Source organism: Ricinus communis, chromosome 9 (assembly GCF_019578655.1).
Source record: "Ricinus communis isolate WT05 ecotype wild-type chromosome 9, ASM1957865v1, whole genome shotgun sequence".
Classification (NCBI taxonomy): Eukaryota; Viridiplantae; Streptophyta; class Magnoliopsida; order Malpighiales; family Euphorbiaceae; genus Ricinus; species Ricinus communis.
This window is the reverse complement of record NC_063264.1, coordinates 21,784,224-21,800,398: the sequence shown is the minus strand read 5'-3', so window position 1 is coordinate 21,800,398 and position 16,175 is coordinate 21,784,224. Positions and strand designations below refer to the sequence as shown.

The following is a 16,175-nucleotide window of genomic DNA, read 5'->3' as shown; positions in this document are numbered from 1 at the left end:
TTGTTAAAAAAAATATACAAGAGAAAATGCATGAAGTGAAAGGTTCATACTCAAATTTGAGGGCATATGTCATTATTGTTGCTTTGAAAACTTCCTTACATGTTCATTTTTATAAGCTGTTTTCATGTATTAGTATATTTTATTGAAAGGATTCGATTGAGAGAATCTTGAATTGAAAAAAATATCATTAAGTTTTCAAATGTTAAAATTCTAGTCTTTTATAGAATTTTGTTTTATAAGAAAAGCTTTCTCACCTACTTGGTGATAGGTGTATTAATATATTGTCATTAAGGTAATAAGGTGATCTATTAAAAAGATTCATTTATCAATTATTTATTTAATTATTTTATTTAATAAAGTTTGTGACTTCATTCTCAATTGGGCTCCGACTCTCCATCTCCTTTACAAATACAAGGAATGCATCATACTATTGATAAGTTGTCTCTTACTATACTTGAATTATATTATTGTTATATTGCTATCAAACTAATTAGGTTCTCTCCTTTTTTAAATTCCTTGATATGTCCATAGCAAGTAGTTTGGAAGACAAACAAGATTTGCCCTCTAATACTTCAAATTCTTGTATAACAACTAACACCAGTTGCTAAGATCGTTCATAAACATTCTTTTCTAAATTTTATAATTATTAATTTGAGTTAAGTCATGTTCATACATTGTGCTTTTAATATCAATATTGCTTTTCGAATTCGTTAAAATGAAAATCATTTTCATGTTCTTTTCCTCTTATTTTCAGGCTATTCTTTTAATTTGGTAGCCCTTGCATCTATAGTTGAATAGAATCTCCATAACAGTTGATAACCTAGTAGTGCTTCCATTTTAAAAATATATTTATATCCAATCAATTACATGCATATTATTAGTTGTGGTATAAAGTAGAGCATATTCTTCCTATTTTCTGTGGTACTTTTTATTACATATTCCCTATGGTTTGTACAATTATATCCATCTCATTTATTTCTTTGTTCTTTCTCTTTATCTGTCTCTTTTGTTGTTCTCGTGGAATGTGACTTTGCACCAGATATAGAACTTTACAGATTAGAATAATTTCAAAGCGTTAGAGTAACTAAATGTTTTCTATTATCACCATTCGTCTACTCAACCAACCATGAGATATCAATCTCTTTGACTTATACTCTTTTTATCCTTTGTCTCGATCTCTTCTATTCATGAAAAATCAATTAATGTGACTAGGCTGAATACGTACGAGTTCATTGCTACTGGAGAAAAGGACTTGAATTGTAATAAAAATTTACAAGAGAAAATGCATAAAGTGAAGGGTTCATACTTAACTTTGAGGGCATGCTTTGAAGACTTCCTTACATGTTCATCTTTATAAGTTGTTTTCCTATATTAGTATATTTTTATTAAAAGGATCTGATTGAGGGATTCTTGAATTGAAAAAAATATCACTAAGTTTTTATTCTAGCTTTTTTCTTTTGATATTTAATTTTATTTTCACATGCTAGAATATGAATGACACTAGACATACAATGTAAAAGTAAGTCTAGAAGGCATGTAGTATCCCTTTCCTTATAGTTTCTTTAATATTCAATGGTGAAATATTTGATGATAAAACTCAATTAATCAGTGGAGACATTTGACATCTTGAACTCGTACTATGACATTTAACATATATAGTAATTATTTTCCTATAACTTAGAATAAATCACATTATAGGATTAGGACTGAAAATGTTTTAGATTAGCAATTTGAGAAACATTAAGTTGTTCATTTCATTTTAATATTAATAAAGCCTTTTGTACCATCATGATAGCGACAAATTGAAAATTTTGGTTCTTAAATTTGTTTCAGTAGTTTATCATCGATTACCTTTTGCATATAAAATATAATAACAAATGTTATCTTGATTATAATAATATACTAGAGGATATCTTTGAAAATTATGATGATAAGTAAGTTTTGTTTATCATTTAGTATAAGTTTTGTTTATCATTTAGTTTTTATGTTTCTAGAATGCATAGATTATATTTTCTTTGTTTTTTTGTAATAGTTGTAATGCTTTTATTGTTTTTTTTTTTTTTCAATCTTATTACAATTATACTTAACTTATAATTTTTATGATTTCATTAAATGCTCTATAGGTAAAAGTGGGAATATAAGTATTTTTTATTTTATTTCTTACTATATTACATGTAAATTATGACTCAGATATAGTTATCCTGTCATACTACATGGATACAGCTCCAGCGATAATGGCTTTAGCGTAGAAAATTCGTTAGAAGAAAAACGTGCTTCTGGGTTTGCAATAAGAGCGAGTGGATGTCTTGACTTACACAACCATGGGCCATCATTTTGTTTGGTGGAGGATCCGAATCCATATATTTTCTGTCATTTTCTTTGGGCGAAGAATCTGCATTTTTATCCATCCACTCTATACTAATTTGTTATTATTATTTCGATTTAAACATGGAATTAATTGCAAAGATGTTATATAATTGAGAAGGTATACATATAGTTTAGGAGATTAAATTTCTTATTACAAATTATGAACAATTACATAATCAATTTTAATTAAAAACTCTCTAATTTTGTAGGCTCATGGTTGTCTATCCTTTAGATATTATTTCAAAAATGAATATACGATGGATAATCACAATTACATATGTCAAATGGAATCTTAATTATTACATTCTCAACTAACCTATATAAAGTTTGTTATGAATAAAATTAAGGGGTAATTACTATTTGCCTCTTGTGTTTTTTATATTATACTAGTTACTCCCTGACATTTTAAAAAAAATATATTTTTTATTTTTTTATTTTATAATTTTATACTAAAAACTCCTTCCTTTAAAACTTATATTAGGAAATCGTTAATTAAATTTGATTTTATACTATTTTCACCATAATATTTTGTATAATATACAAATTGCCCCCTTTATTTTATATATTGCACTAAAATTTCCTTGCGTTTTGAAAATCAATGTAAATAAATATCTAAATTGATAAAAAAATATGATTTTATTTTCAAACTTCTTTTGAAAGTTACAATCCTACTGTAATAAAATTAATAATAATAATACTATCTATTTTATTTTAATAATTTAAAATTAAATTATATGAATTTTTAATATTTTGATTAATACAAGTACTTTTAAAATTTTTAAATTTTATTAGAATTTGATTATACTAAAAATCATAGTAATTAAAGAACACTAATTAATTATTTTTGTAAAAACTCTAAAATTGATTTTTATATAAAAATTAGACAATAGGGTTTTAGTATAATAAATAAATTATAAGGGGCAATATATATATTACACCAAAGATAAAGGATAAACAGTATAAGATCAAACTTAGTTAACAGTTGTTTAACGGAAATTCTGATAGAAGGAGTTTTTAGTATAAAATTAAAAAATAAAAGAATGAAAAAATATATTTTTTAAATGTTAGGAGATAACTAGTATAATATGAACAAATATAAAAGGTAAATAGTAATTATCCTAAAAATTAATAAGTGACCTGATTTATGCTGGGATTTTATATTTTTTAAATCTTTAAATTTAAATTCTTAATAAAATTTTAATCATTTGATTTAAAATTAAAGATGGAGATTGGAAACATAATTAACTATTTTTATCAAAAAAAGACCCCTAACTATGTTAGTTCATATATTTATCTATTAGTGTACTCCTTTTCTATATATCTTTTAAAATTTTAAATTGTTGATTGATCATATTTTCTATCGGTAATTTTTATTTTTAAAAAAAAAGGCTCTTTTAGAACAGTTCATTATATAGTGAGAATAGTCGCCTTTTATGTGGTAAAATAATTTATAGTTTTCCAATGTTAGTCATAATGACATTAAAAGTATCTCAAATTTTAGGTAGGATGTATACACCTATATATCTTAGAGTAAAAAATATTACGAAGAAAATCATATGGTTCCCCATCATTTTTTTTACGTTAATGATCAACTTATTGTAAAGTCACTAAAGATTGTTACAACATACTTTATTACTGAACAATTTTAGAAATTATTAATTGTGATATTAACAAAATTTAGTTTTTGAGAACTTACAAAATCATTAAAGTGAACATTAGATTGTTGTAGTGATAGAATGAGCAACTCGAGGTCAAATAAAAAATATCACTCAATAAAGGAAGATATCATTGATAGAAATGAAAATACTCTTGTAATTTTAAACAACTATTAAAACGTGATAAAAAATATATGTTTTTTTCTATTTATATTTTAGTCATATTTGATTGTCAAGTTTATTTCTCAAGTAAATATTAACAATCACTTTATTAGAAGTATTCTCAAAGGAATACATATAGTGCAAATTTTTAAAGAAATCATAAATAAGAATTAGATAAGAAATAGAATGAGAATTACAAAATATTAATGTTATAACTTTTTTTTAAAATCCTTTTTTCGTATAAAATAATAATAATAATTTATTTTAATTTTAAATATTATCTAATTCAAAAAGTTAGAGTAGTCAAAGGCGGGACTCACGTCTATTTGCTTAGAGCATAAGATAGCTCCCAAATAGAAGAGATTATAATTCAAGTAAATACAGCATGGAGGTAAAAAAAGGAATTTATACACAAAACACTCATCATAAATAATTTGTTTCGATTCCTCAAAAGAAAAAAAGAAATCGTGGCCAAAATTTAATTGGTGGTATTGGAAAAGACTCCTAGAGAAAAGCACCCGATATTCTTTCTGTTTTCTTCTTTTCAAGATTAAGAATCTCTTTTATACACAGTAAATGGCATTTGAAACGGCCGACCATGGTGGATATACTGAGTCAGAAAACTAAGAGACCTTCCTTGGAAATGAGACTCATAAATAAGAACTGATCCAAATTCTTAGGCAAGAATTTTCCAAAGTTAAAAAAGTTGCTATATATATACATATCATGGTGTACGTAGAAAGATCAATAAAAAAAGGAAAAGAAAGAGAACTTAACAACCTCAGATGGAAGGATACTAGTAGCGTAGCACTAGGCCACTTTTTAAGGTCAAAAAATGGCAATGGTTGGTAGTAATAGCAGCAGCAGCAGCAGCTGTTTAGGTGCTAAAGCAGAAGAGAAATGGATAAAGCACTATAGCTCTTCTCATAAAATACTTCTAGTTGGTGAAGGTGACTTTTCTTTTGCTGCTTGCTTGGCTAAAGCCTTTGGATCTGCTTCCAATATGGTTGCAACCTCTCTTGACTCTAAAGGTAAGGTAGCTTAGCTTGGTCCGTAATATTAACATCTTTCTGTACATAATCTGGGTTCTTTCTTTCTTTACGTTATTACTATTTTAATTGGTATAATTTGGGTGTCCATGCAAATTAAAGGTGAGCTGATAATAAAGTATTCAAGGGCTGAAATGCACTTGAAAGAGCTACAGGATTTAGGGTGCAGAATCATTCATAAAGTGGATGCTAGTACTATGAGCCAATACTCTCTTCTGGCGCACACTACTTTTGACAGGATAGTCTTTAATTTCCCTCATGCTTCTCTTAAATGGCGTGAACATGACAAGAAACAAATTGAGTAAGTCTGCTTATTACCTTAACCAAATTAATGGCCTGCAATTTTGGTCATTCCAGCTATAATTGTATGCGTTTACTTGGCTTTTCTTCATTTCTGCAGGCTTCACAAGAGGGTAGTGAAGGGGTTCCTGATAAGTGCAAGTAAAATGTTGACAGAGAATGGAGAGGTACATGTGACTCATAAGACTGCACATCCATTTTGCAACTGGGAGATAGAGAAATTGGCGGAAGAAGTTGGGCTGTATAATTTTGGGTGTGCGATCTTTTGTGAATGGGATTATCCAGGATATGTTAATAAGAGAGGACATGGAATTGGAAGATGTGACGAGACTTTTCCAGTTGGAGAATGCCGCACCTTCAAATTTATAGGATCCCCCTTACATTTGTTTTTGGGAGCAATTCACCTTAATTAGCAAAGACATGATTTCGTGAATGAGTAGTAACCTAGTCGGTATTCTCACTTCTCAAAATTCAATTTTCGTACGTCATCTATTAACTTTATAGTGGTCTAATTGATGAAATAAAAGTCTTAAAAATAGAGACTTCATGCATCTTCCACCAATTTTGATAGTAACAGGTTGATATTTTCACTTATGAAAATCAAAGAGTTTTAAAATTGAGTATTATACATTATCCATTAATTTGACAGAAATTACCACTTTAATGGTGAAACAATGGAATAATACTTTCAATGAATTGAAAAAAGACATGTTTCTGTAAACGCTTGTTTAAAAAAAATAAAGAAAAATCGTTTACTTTCAGTCAGGGAGTTGCCGAGATTTCAGACATTTAAGAAACATGTCTTGTTACTAATTGATTTTATAAACTCCAGTATTTAAGCCATTGCTTTTATTAATCTGCAAAAGGAAATTGATGAAAAAAACCACTAAGGCCTAGAAATAAGCATTAGATTGCGTATAGCTTTAGAATAAGAACCCAGAAAAAACATAAACCAACTTCTAAGCATCATGATGTAAACACAAAACCCTTTTGAAAAAGAAAACAGTTTAGAAGAAAGAGCACCAATATTTTTTGTAATATATATATATATATATTAGACTTAGAAGTAGGCAAGCCACTGCCTTGAATTTTCCTTTGTATAGTTTTCCACTTCTTTTATTTGCCCTCCTCAAGCAGATTTTCCTTCTTCCTTCATCACCTCACTCGCTATAATAAGCTTGCTGAGAGGTAAATTCTCTTTGACAGTGGAGAATGGTGCAAATAACTAAACGAATTTGAAGTTGGTTAATTCTCTTTTTGGTTCTCAGTGTAAGTCAGTCAATTCTCTCGATTGCTAACTTGTGCGCTTCCTCATAGGGAAGAAAGAAGATAGTAATTCTTTGAAGTGTTCGTCTGTGATTGCATCTAAAATTAATATACTCTACGTTAGCTTATGCATTCCAAAAAGAACATAAATAGGATTTCAAATAATTTAGTTTGTGGGAGAACTCTTTTACTTCTCTCAAACTCGCACATTGTTTTATTATGGTAAATTAATTAATTACGTGAAGTTGTGTATTTAATGGCATAAAAAATATGCATAAATTGCTCATAAAGCTAGTAGTACTAAAATTGCATTGATTTCTTGTTTCTTTATTAAAATGATCATCATGCATATTATTAGAAGACACAACAATATTGCAAATAAACACACCTCACTATCTTTTGGGTGCTGTAGATTTTACACCACTAGGCTTTTTGCAGCATTGACGGTTGCACTCAGAGACACAAAATTGGTTCGCAAAATGTTTTTCGCAGGGAACAAAACATTGACGAAAGCATTTAGTATCCACCAACTCACATTGTGCTTCAAGGAGAGGTAACATGAGCAACAAAGTCATGGTAAAGCTTGCTGAAATGCTAATTTCTATCTTCATGCTCAGTACTTGCACACTGCCCCTTGCAATATTGTTTCTGTTTTTGGTACTCTACAGGAAGGCATTCCTAGCTTTTTATTTGTGTATTTCATTTACATCAAGCTGCCATAGTAATGATGCTCTTTTCTTCCTTTTCCTAAATGGGTTATGAATTTTAACTTATCTCCCTTATTAGAACTTTCATGATATTCTTTTTAATTATCAGATTTTTCTAGATTTTGTAGTTATCCTGTCATGTGAGAGTACATTGAATTAGATGACGGAATCCATTTCTTTAAATGTATGTGACTGTGAAAAGGAAAGGATGTTGAGATCACAAGGATCTGAGAATTACATTGAGCAATCTTTCTTTTTCCTTTATATGGAATCATGTATCTTCCATGCATTAATAATAGTACCACTTGATCAATGATAAAACTATGAGAATTACATTGAGCAATCTTTCTTTTTCCTTTATATGGAATCATGTATCTTCCATGCATTAATAATAGTACCACTTGATCAATGATAAAACTAAGTACAATTAAGTAATATAAACAAAAAAAAAGTCTTCAATTAGATAGTAAAAAAAAATTATGTTCATATTCTTCAATCGCATTAACAGAGCTAATCTAATATGCAACTCAGTGAATTGCTTGCTCTATTTAATAGTTTTATATGACTACAAATCGTCTTTTTGGTCCCTAAATGAATCCGATTGCAAAAGATCCACAAAAATAGTTTCTTACAACTAGCATGTCATATATACTAAATTCCACGAATATATCCATAAGGAAAAACATTAACTCCACAAAGAGAATCATATACTCCATAACTTCATAAAGTAAATCAAATAAGCCACAAAGAAAATCTAAAACATCCTAATAATAAAGAGAAAAGAACAAACAAATATAAAAGAACTATATAAATTAATAAGAATTGTAATACCCTGAATTTTTCTTTAGCAAATATAATATTAATAATGATTAATAAATGAGTTTTTATTTAAATTAAATTAAATTTATTTTTATTTGGTTTAAATTGAAATGAATTAAGTGGAATTTTAATGTTAGACAATTAAATAAGTTATTTTTCTATATCCAATTAGTTGGATCTTTAAGAAATTAATTAAGTAATTATTTGAGAAATAAATTATATTTTAGTTATTCAAATTTTTCCTAAATGTATATATAATATATATAAATAAAATTATATATTGAAAAATTATGGAAGAATTTATAAAGGATTTTTTTTATAAAAGAATTTTTGGAGAAACTGATATTTTAATTAGCTAGAGCTATTAAAAATTAAGTTGAAAAATAGTTAACAAATTGATTAATTAAATTATTTGTATGTTAGGACTAAATTGAAAATTTATTTTGGGACGAGGATTAAAAGAATAATTTTATTATTATGGAGGTTTAATGAAAATTTTTATGTTTGGTATTTTTGTAAATAAATGTGTCGGCAAGGATATATATGTAATTGTGTATTTTCAATAATTTTAATTTGGTCCAAATTAAATAGTTAGGGCTTAATTGAAAGGCTAATTAGGGATTAATTGGAATTTTTACAGGGCAAAATTGATAGTAATTAAAAAAGTTGAGAGACCAAAAGGTAATGAAGAAAAGTTTAGGGGCTAAATGCTGATAAGGAAAGAAAGGAAAAGAAAGAAGAAAGAAAAGGAGAGGAAGGCGTCAGGGAAGGAGAGGAGAGAGGGGGAGGCGCTACGTCGTCCAGCCGGTGGCGGCCGACCGCCAGGCGCGTGATGCCGGCCGAAGGCGCTATTGGTGTCGGCGAGTGCAGCTATAAAGGCGGCAGCACGCGCGAGGAGGAAGGCAGCCGAAACTTCCTTGCCGCCGTGCATGCGATTCCGGTGATGGTAGCCGCTAATTTTGGTGGCGATCGACTCCCCTCGGCGAGAGCTTCCTTTTGGCGGCAGCGGCGACGTGAATGGTGGCTGGAGATGGAAGTTCGCGGTGGAGAGAGAAAGTGGATGGCAGTCGCGTTTTCGGGCTTTTCCGGCGAGCTTTGGATGATCGAAGGACATATCCGGACTCCCCTCAGCTCAAGCTTCGCAATGATTTCATGGCGATCGTACTCCGTTTGTAAATCGACGGTCGAGATCGTCTGCAAATCTCTTCGAATGATCGGGGGTCGGATCGGAAAATCAGAAGTGGGGATCATCATCAGCGCATCGTTTTGAGTCCGTTGGTGTGTTCGGATCGTCGATCGGACTCCGGCAGCTGGAGGCGAGTCGACCGAGCGATCAAGCGTCTCGGTAATTTTCTCTGGCCCGTTGATTTTAGAAATTCTTTGGTATAATTATGTGTTTATTAAATTGTGTCGTGTATTAGAAAATATCTGTGAGTTAAAATAATTATTTGTTGGACTGCCTGCCATAGTCGTGAATTGTGTTGTGTGGGGGAGTCGGGAAAAATAGTGAAGTCTTGGGGACCCGACTCCCGTTGTATTAAATTGTTGAATATTTGAAGTGTTTTTCTGGCAGGTTCTAGACCCATTTCACGAGGGGTAAATGTCTGTATTTTAGGGGAGGTTCTGCTGAATTTTCAGTAGAATTCTTCCTAGTCGAGATTCTTAGACAGTCAGTCCTAGGAATCTAGACCTAGGGTTAATGGTCAATTGTTTCAGCGTTTTTGATAAATTATTTTCCGTGATTAGATAATCCGTTTATTCGGCTCGCTCCACCCGAGGCATCAGAGCAGAGATATGAGGTCGCCAAAGCTATGAGTTAAAGTCATATATCGGTTATGCACGTGTCATGCATAAATTTTTGATTTGCTATCGTGATTATTTATTGCAAGTTTAATTATTAATTTAATTATTATTCATATGTATTATGCTTTTTAATTACTATTTATGTATGTTCTTCCTTTATCATTAATTTTATCATTGCATGATGATTCAGGATGGGATGGCAGTAGAACATAAGAGTTTGATGAGTGTTCTGGTATAAATCTGAGAATGATGGAAAAGGGTAAATAAGTAAATTTAAAAAGAAAATATTAGGACTTGCCCTGGTCGAGCATCGCTCTCTGGGCTTAGTAGAGTGTGGTTGCCGGAGTAAAGGTCCCTGGTCGAGCATTACTCTTTGGGCGCCGGCTTATTTGGAAACCTAAGTGACCAGACTAGAGGTAAGGTCCCTAGTTGAGCTTCGCTCTCTGGGCGCCAGTCTTATTGGAATAAGAGAGCCGAAAGGCTAAGGCTGATAGCGAACATTAAGTGACCGGACTAGAGTTAAGGACCCTAGTCGAGCTTCGCTCCCTGGGCGCCAGTTCTGTTGGAATGAGATTAGTCGAGATGTTAGAGTTGAGGTTAGTCGAGATGTCAATGTTGAGATTGATCGTGATGTTAGTGTTGGGATTAGTGTTCTACTGAAGTACTTTGATGGGCTCTTTATGCAACCTACACCTAAGGCAGTGAACCTACCGATGCAGCCTAGCACTAGTGAGTATCAAGGTCGTATCCCTGGAGATCGGGTGAACCTAGAGTTACTACTGTTTGCTATGTTATCTAGTCTGAAATAGGGTGTGAAAGTTCTAACGTACCAGCTAATGGTTATGAGTGCAAATAAGTAAATGAAGAACAACGGACAATCAAAAGACAATTGCAAAGAGAGAAACAAACCCAAAAGGGAGCCTAAGTGATGGAATTCTAAAAATGGATTGTATGGATTGCCGATCTTGCTTACCCGTGCCTAAATCCTGAATTGAATCCCGATTCCTCTCTCGAGCTTACCGGATTCCTAAACCTGCACTAACCTAATGGAATCTCTTCCTATCGGATTACTACAGATTAGCATTAAGTATGATTTAAAACTATTAAGAGTTGTTAGTTCTTAATCCGGCGAGTAAATCAACCTTATCTCTAAGTTTAACTACCAGTCCTTACTATTCAATGTCCAGTTGTAACAAGCATTTCTCAATGTCAAGAAACAACCTAATAAACAATTAATCCAACGTCTCAAATTAACTGAATCAAACTTTTATTACTGAATAGCAAGAAGATTGCAAGAATGACAATTATAAAAACTAATAATTAAGCATAATCCATCAACAAAGGTGAACCCTAATGGATTCAAAAGATCTAGCTACTCATGTTCATGGTTAAAGCAATTAGGGAACAAAATAAGGAAAAATAAATTAAAGGCATGTACACCCTTCTCTTTCAAGCTGAATGAGAAACCCTAAAATTGCAAATTCGAAATCTCAAACCCTAGTTGCCTCTTGAATGCTCCCAAAGTTTGTCTTGATCTTCAATTCGATGTTCGAAGAAGTGAAATCCCTCCTTCAATTGATGAATTTTTAATCTCTCAAGGTCTACAATTGAGGTATAGGAAAACAATTGATCAAGTGTGTGTCTTGGAATTGAGTCCAAAAATCGTCTCCCCTCCAAAAGAACTCAAAATTGCCTATATAGTTGATTCAAGAGGCGAGTCCAGTGTGATGATTCAAGACGGCCGAGTCCAGTCGTGATGATTCAAGATGGCCGAGTCCGTGTAATCTTGAACTGGAGTCCGTCAGGCCGACTCCTTTCAAGCCGTGCCCAAGCCGATGCTGAGTCACCACAGGCCGTGCTAGAGGCCGTGGTGGCTACGAAAGTCATGCTGAAATGGCACAATTGGGGATAGCCTCTTGGTAATTCAGCACGCCCGGAGTCCAGGCCGTGCTCAACCCTCGGGGTGCTAGTTCTCACCCAATTTGATGGATTTTGGTCCGTAATCACACGTATTTCCCTCGATTATTGATGGTGTCCTTCAAAAATGACCTGAAACGAGAAAGGAAACAAAAGACAGGTGATTCTAGCATAAAACGGGATAATCATGCATAAAAATGTAAACAATCGGGCATGAAAACATGTGTAGTATGATGCTTATCAAATTACCCCACACTTAAACTTTTGCTTGTCCTCAAGCAATCAACAACTCACTCCTCAAACAGATACCAAATAACTCAATCCAATGCATTGCAGGAGGTTAGCTCAAAACAAATTTCAAAACTCCATAATGATTTTTCCCAAAATCCCCAAATCACTAAATCCTTGAGAGAGAGAACAAACTTAATAAAGTTGCTAAAGTTAAAATGATAAACCATCTAAATTGAGAAATTGAGAACCATGCCTCACAAGATGTCACTCAAAACACACAAGTGTATATAGGTGAAAGAAGATCGCCAAGCTCTCAACGCAAAAATACAGAAAAAGTGCTTACCATGGGCTTGCTTATAGATCCAATCTCCACTACTACGAAATAATCAATAATCATGATCAAAGGGTCTTGAGCCAGGTTGTAATGGGGTTAAGGTAGGGTACGTATAAATATGGAATGTAGGCTACAAGTTGCTGGAAGTTAAGCAAGTAATGCAAGAAAGTAACGAAGGATCAAGTGTTGTACCAAAATGAATACTAAGTTGCTCTAAAAATAAGATGATGCTCAAAATGAACTAAATTAATACTCTTTTTTTTTTAATATATATATACTATGTATATATATTACAACAGCTTATGTAGGGGTTGTTGGTTATTGACACATACAATAAGACTGAATATCAAATTTTTTTTTTAATTGAAGGGAGCATCTATGAAAAATCTAGCAACTTAGTGAAATATATGATTGCAGATTGATCCAAAATAAAATGCAGTATAAACTTACATAATTTCCAGCAACAATGGTAGAAAGAATGGTCAAATGAATAGAAGTGATAAAATGAGTGTCACTGTTATTATTATCACGAAAGGAAAGGCTAAGGCTCAAAATTGGTTCACTAAGGGAAAAACAGGGTTAGGCTTTTTGGCCAAATTGTGTAAATCCTAAGTGCCCAAATCATCTCACGATTATTGACAATTCATGTAATCTCAAAAGATATCGTAAAGCAAGTTCTAAAAACAGAGATTCTGTACAATGCTCACTAATGAAAGAAAAGGGAGCATAATAGTGATGCACCAATTGGCTCAAAATCTCACCATTTGAGTGGGTTAAAATTGCATGAATTCTCAAACCAAAGTTTAAACAGTCAATCACAATAATAAGCAATAATATTAACAGTGTTCTATATCTAAGATAAAGTAAAATGGAAGAATTTAAGGAAAAATACCAGTTTTACCTGGCTGGATTGTAATTAAGAGATTCGTTCATTGCCTTCTTCCAACAAGGTTCGATAAAAGCTATAAGGGAATCCATTCAAAGGAGAAAATCATTAACTACTCGATTAAAACAAAACTCAAGATAAGGACAGTAATAATGGATGGACTCAATCAATAAGGGATATTAAAACAAGATAAAAATAGCAAAGATAAAATTAGTACCTGCACAAATCTACGGTACCTACCCCACACTTGTGAAAAACACTGTCCTCAGTGTAAACAAGGTAGGCACTCCAAAATAAAAGGAATAAAATACGTAAAATGAAGCTAATTATGGGAGTCCATAAAAGAAATTAGAAAACTAAGAGAAAAACAAGACGACAAAAAGAGATAAAAACTAGAAAGTCTACTAGATATTGCCCTTGATGTGTACTTTAACACTTCAAAATATGTTAGTCCTCAAAATTACGTACGAGCATCAAGTAGGCTAACTCCTGCAAAATTCAAGAATAAACACATTCCAAGCAACATCTAGTAAAAGGTTCAATAAGATAGCATCTCCTAAAAATCAAACTTACTAAAAACAGACTGAAATATCTAACTGCAAATGACTACATAAAATAAAATAAAATAAAAATGTCCAAAAATTCAGAAAGCAAAAATAGATTCGGGAATGCCTCCCGAAGGCGCTTCTTTTTGTTTGAGTCGTCTAGCTGGACTCTGGATCAACATTCCTGCATCGCGAGCAAATTAAGAAGGTAGGCTCAATGTAAGTTGGGGCTCGAGGCATATAAGCGCAATGAAAAGGTCCGATGTGTGCAGTAGATGACCAAGGAGGTGCTCTCTGGACCGATTTAGGATGTCCATTCATCCACTCCGAATTCCGGCTAAGTGACCTGTAAAAAACAAACTTGCAACTACCCTTCTCGGGTCTATCACAGCACAAAGTCTCATATTGATACAAGTTATTTTTTTCAGATGAATAACACATACTAGTAGGGGAAGAAACATGTATAGCATCATCCATTTGTACATCTTGTGGTTGTGTATTACATGCAAGATCAATTCCATCAATACAACAAATGGCATGAACATGGTCGGTGGAAGAACTATCAAATGAGGGTAAACTAAAAGTGATACGTCCCCTACATTAAGTTCTAACTTCCCCTCAAATACGTCTATTTTAGCTCTAACTGTGGCAAGGAAAGGTCTCCCCAAAATTAATGGTACACCATGCTCATTGTCCATATCCAAAACCACAAAGTCCACAGGAAATATAAACTTATCTACCTTAACTAGCACATTTTCCACAATTCCCCTAGGAAGCTTAACAGGTAATTGGCCACCAATTGAATGCACATCCTAGTGGATTTTGCCTCCCCAAACCTAGCTTATTGAACAAACTAGTGGGCATGACATTTATGCTAGCCCCCAAATCAGCTAATGCATCATCAACACATAAATTACCTAAAGTGCAGGGAATAGTGAAACTCCCTAGATCGTGACATTTCTCTGGCAACTTGCTCTGAAACATCGCTGAGCACTCCTCATTAAGCTGAATATAGGCGACCTCCTCCAACTTCCTTTTTCTGCTAAGTATGTCCTTTAAGAACTTAGCATACTTCGGCATCTGCTCTAATGCATCAATAAAAGGCAAGTTAATATGTAGTTGTCTAAAAATATCTAAAAACTTACTGAACTGCTCTTTCACCTCTGCTTGTTTAGCTCTAGCAGGATAAGGAATCTTAGGTTGATATTCCCTGACTGGAATTGATTTCACCTTTTGTCCCTCAGGTTCCCTAACCTTACTGCTTGCCTTAACTTGCACATCAATAGCGGCGTCATCAAAAACAGGCTTAGAAGGAGCTGAAACTAACTTACCTGAACACAAAGTGATGGCGTTCACGTGCTCCCTCGGGTTAGACTCAGTGGTGCTTGGGAGCGCTCCTTGCTACCTTTCAGACAACATCTTAGAGATTTGGCCAATCTGGGTCTCCAAGTTCTGAATCGAGGCCTGCTGGTTCCTAAGTGCACTATCAGTTTGCTGGAACCTCATCTCTGTAGACGTCACAAACTTCATCATAAGCTCCTCTAAATTTGACTTCTTTTCTGGTAGAGGAGGAGCTTGTGCAGCCCACCGAATGCTACCGATGAAGTCTCTGAAAACTAGGTGGACCTTGAGCGTTATTGTTCCTCCAACTGAAGTTGGGATGATTGCGCCACCCAGGGTTGTATGTATTGCTGTAAGGATCGTTCTGCTGCCTTGGGGCATTCCCCATATAATCAACCTATTCAACATCAGAAGACATAGCAGAATTAGATGGAAAAGTAGTAGAGGATGAAGCATACATACCTTTCATGACAGCTTAGCACCGTAATGCGGGCCCCCACAAAACTCGCAGCCCAACGCTCGCATGAACCGCATCCTGAGTTGGTCGATCTTCTTGGCTAGAAGCTCCACTTGAGCTCGCCAAGGTTGTCAGAGTCCACTTGGTTTACCACTCCTTGTCTTCCTAGTCGGCTCCTAGAGGATTGCCACCGATAGTTGTTCATGGCCATTTCCTCTATCAAGTTCTCGAGCCCGCTCAAGGCCCCATCGCTTAGCGCCCCACCGCGAAAGATCCACCATCTGCCTCGTTGCAAGGTTCAACCCATCAGAAGGTCCGAACTGCATCCACACCGGA

At 33.4% G+C, this 16,175-nt stretch overlaps 1 protein-coding gene across 1 annotated transcript; it reads left to right on the top strand.

The window, feature by feature from the left end:
• Positions 1 to 5,019: 5,019 nt before the first annotated feature.
• LOC8263466 (uncharacterized protein At4g26485) lies at positions 5,020 to 5,946 on the top strand. Its single transcript, XM_002523209.3, has 3 exons — positions 5,020 to 5,215; positions 5,336 to 5,534; positions 5,634 to 5,946. Exons 1-3 carry the CDS (start codon positions 5,020 to 5,022, stop codon positions 5,944 to 5,946), a joined length of 708 nt encoding a protein of 235 aa, XP_002523255.3.
• The last annotated feature ends 10,229 nt before the right edge of the window (positions 5,947 to 16,175 follow it).

Excerpts from the sequence above, each read along its gene's own strand:
- LOC8263466 (XM_002523209.3), top strand. The coding sequence starts at position 5,020 with ATGGCAATGGTTGGTAGTAATAGCAGCAGCAGCAGCAGCTGTTTAGGT. Across the intron at positions 5,216-5,335 it reads AACCTCTCTTGACTCTAAAG|GTGAGCTGATAATAAAGTAT; the intron begins GTAAGGTAGCTT and ends TGCAAATTAAAG. Across the intron at positions 5,535-5,633 it reads CATGACAAGAAACAAATTGA|GCTTCACAAGAGGGTAGTGA; the intron begins GTAAGTCTGCTT and ends TCATTTCTGCAG.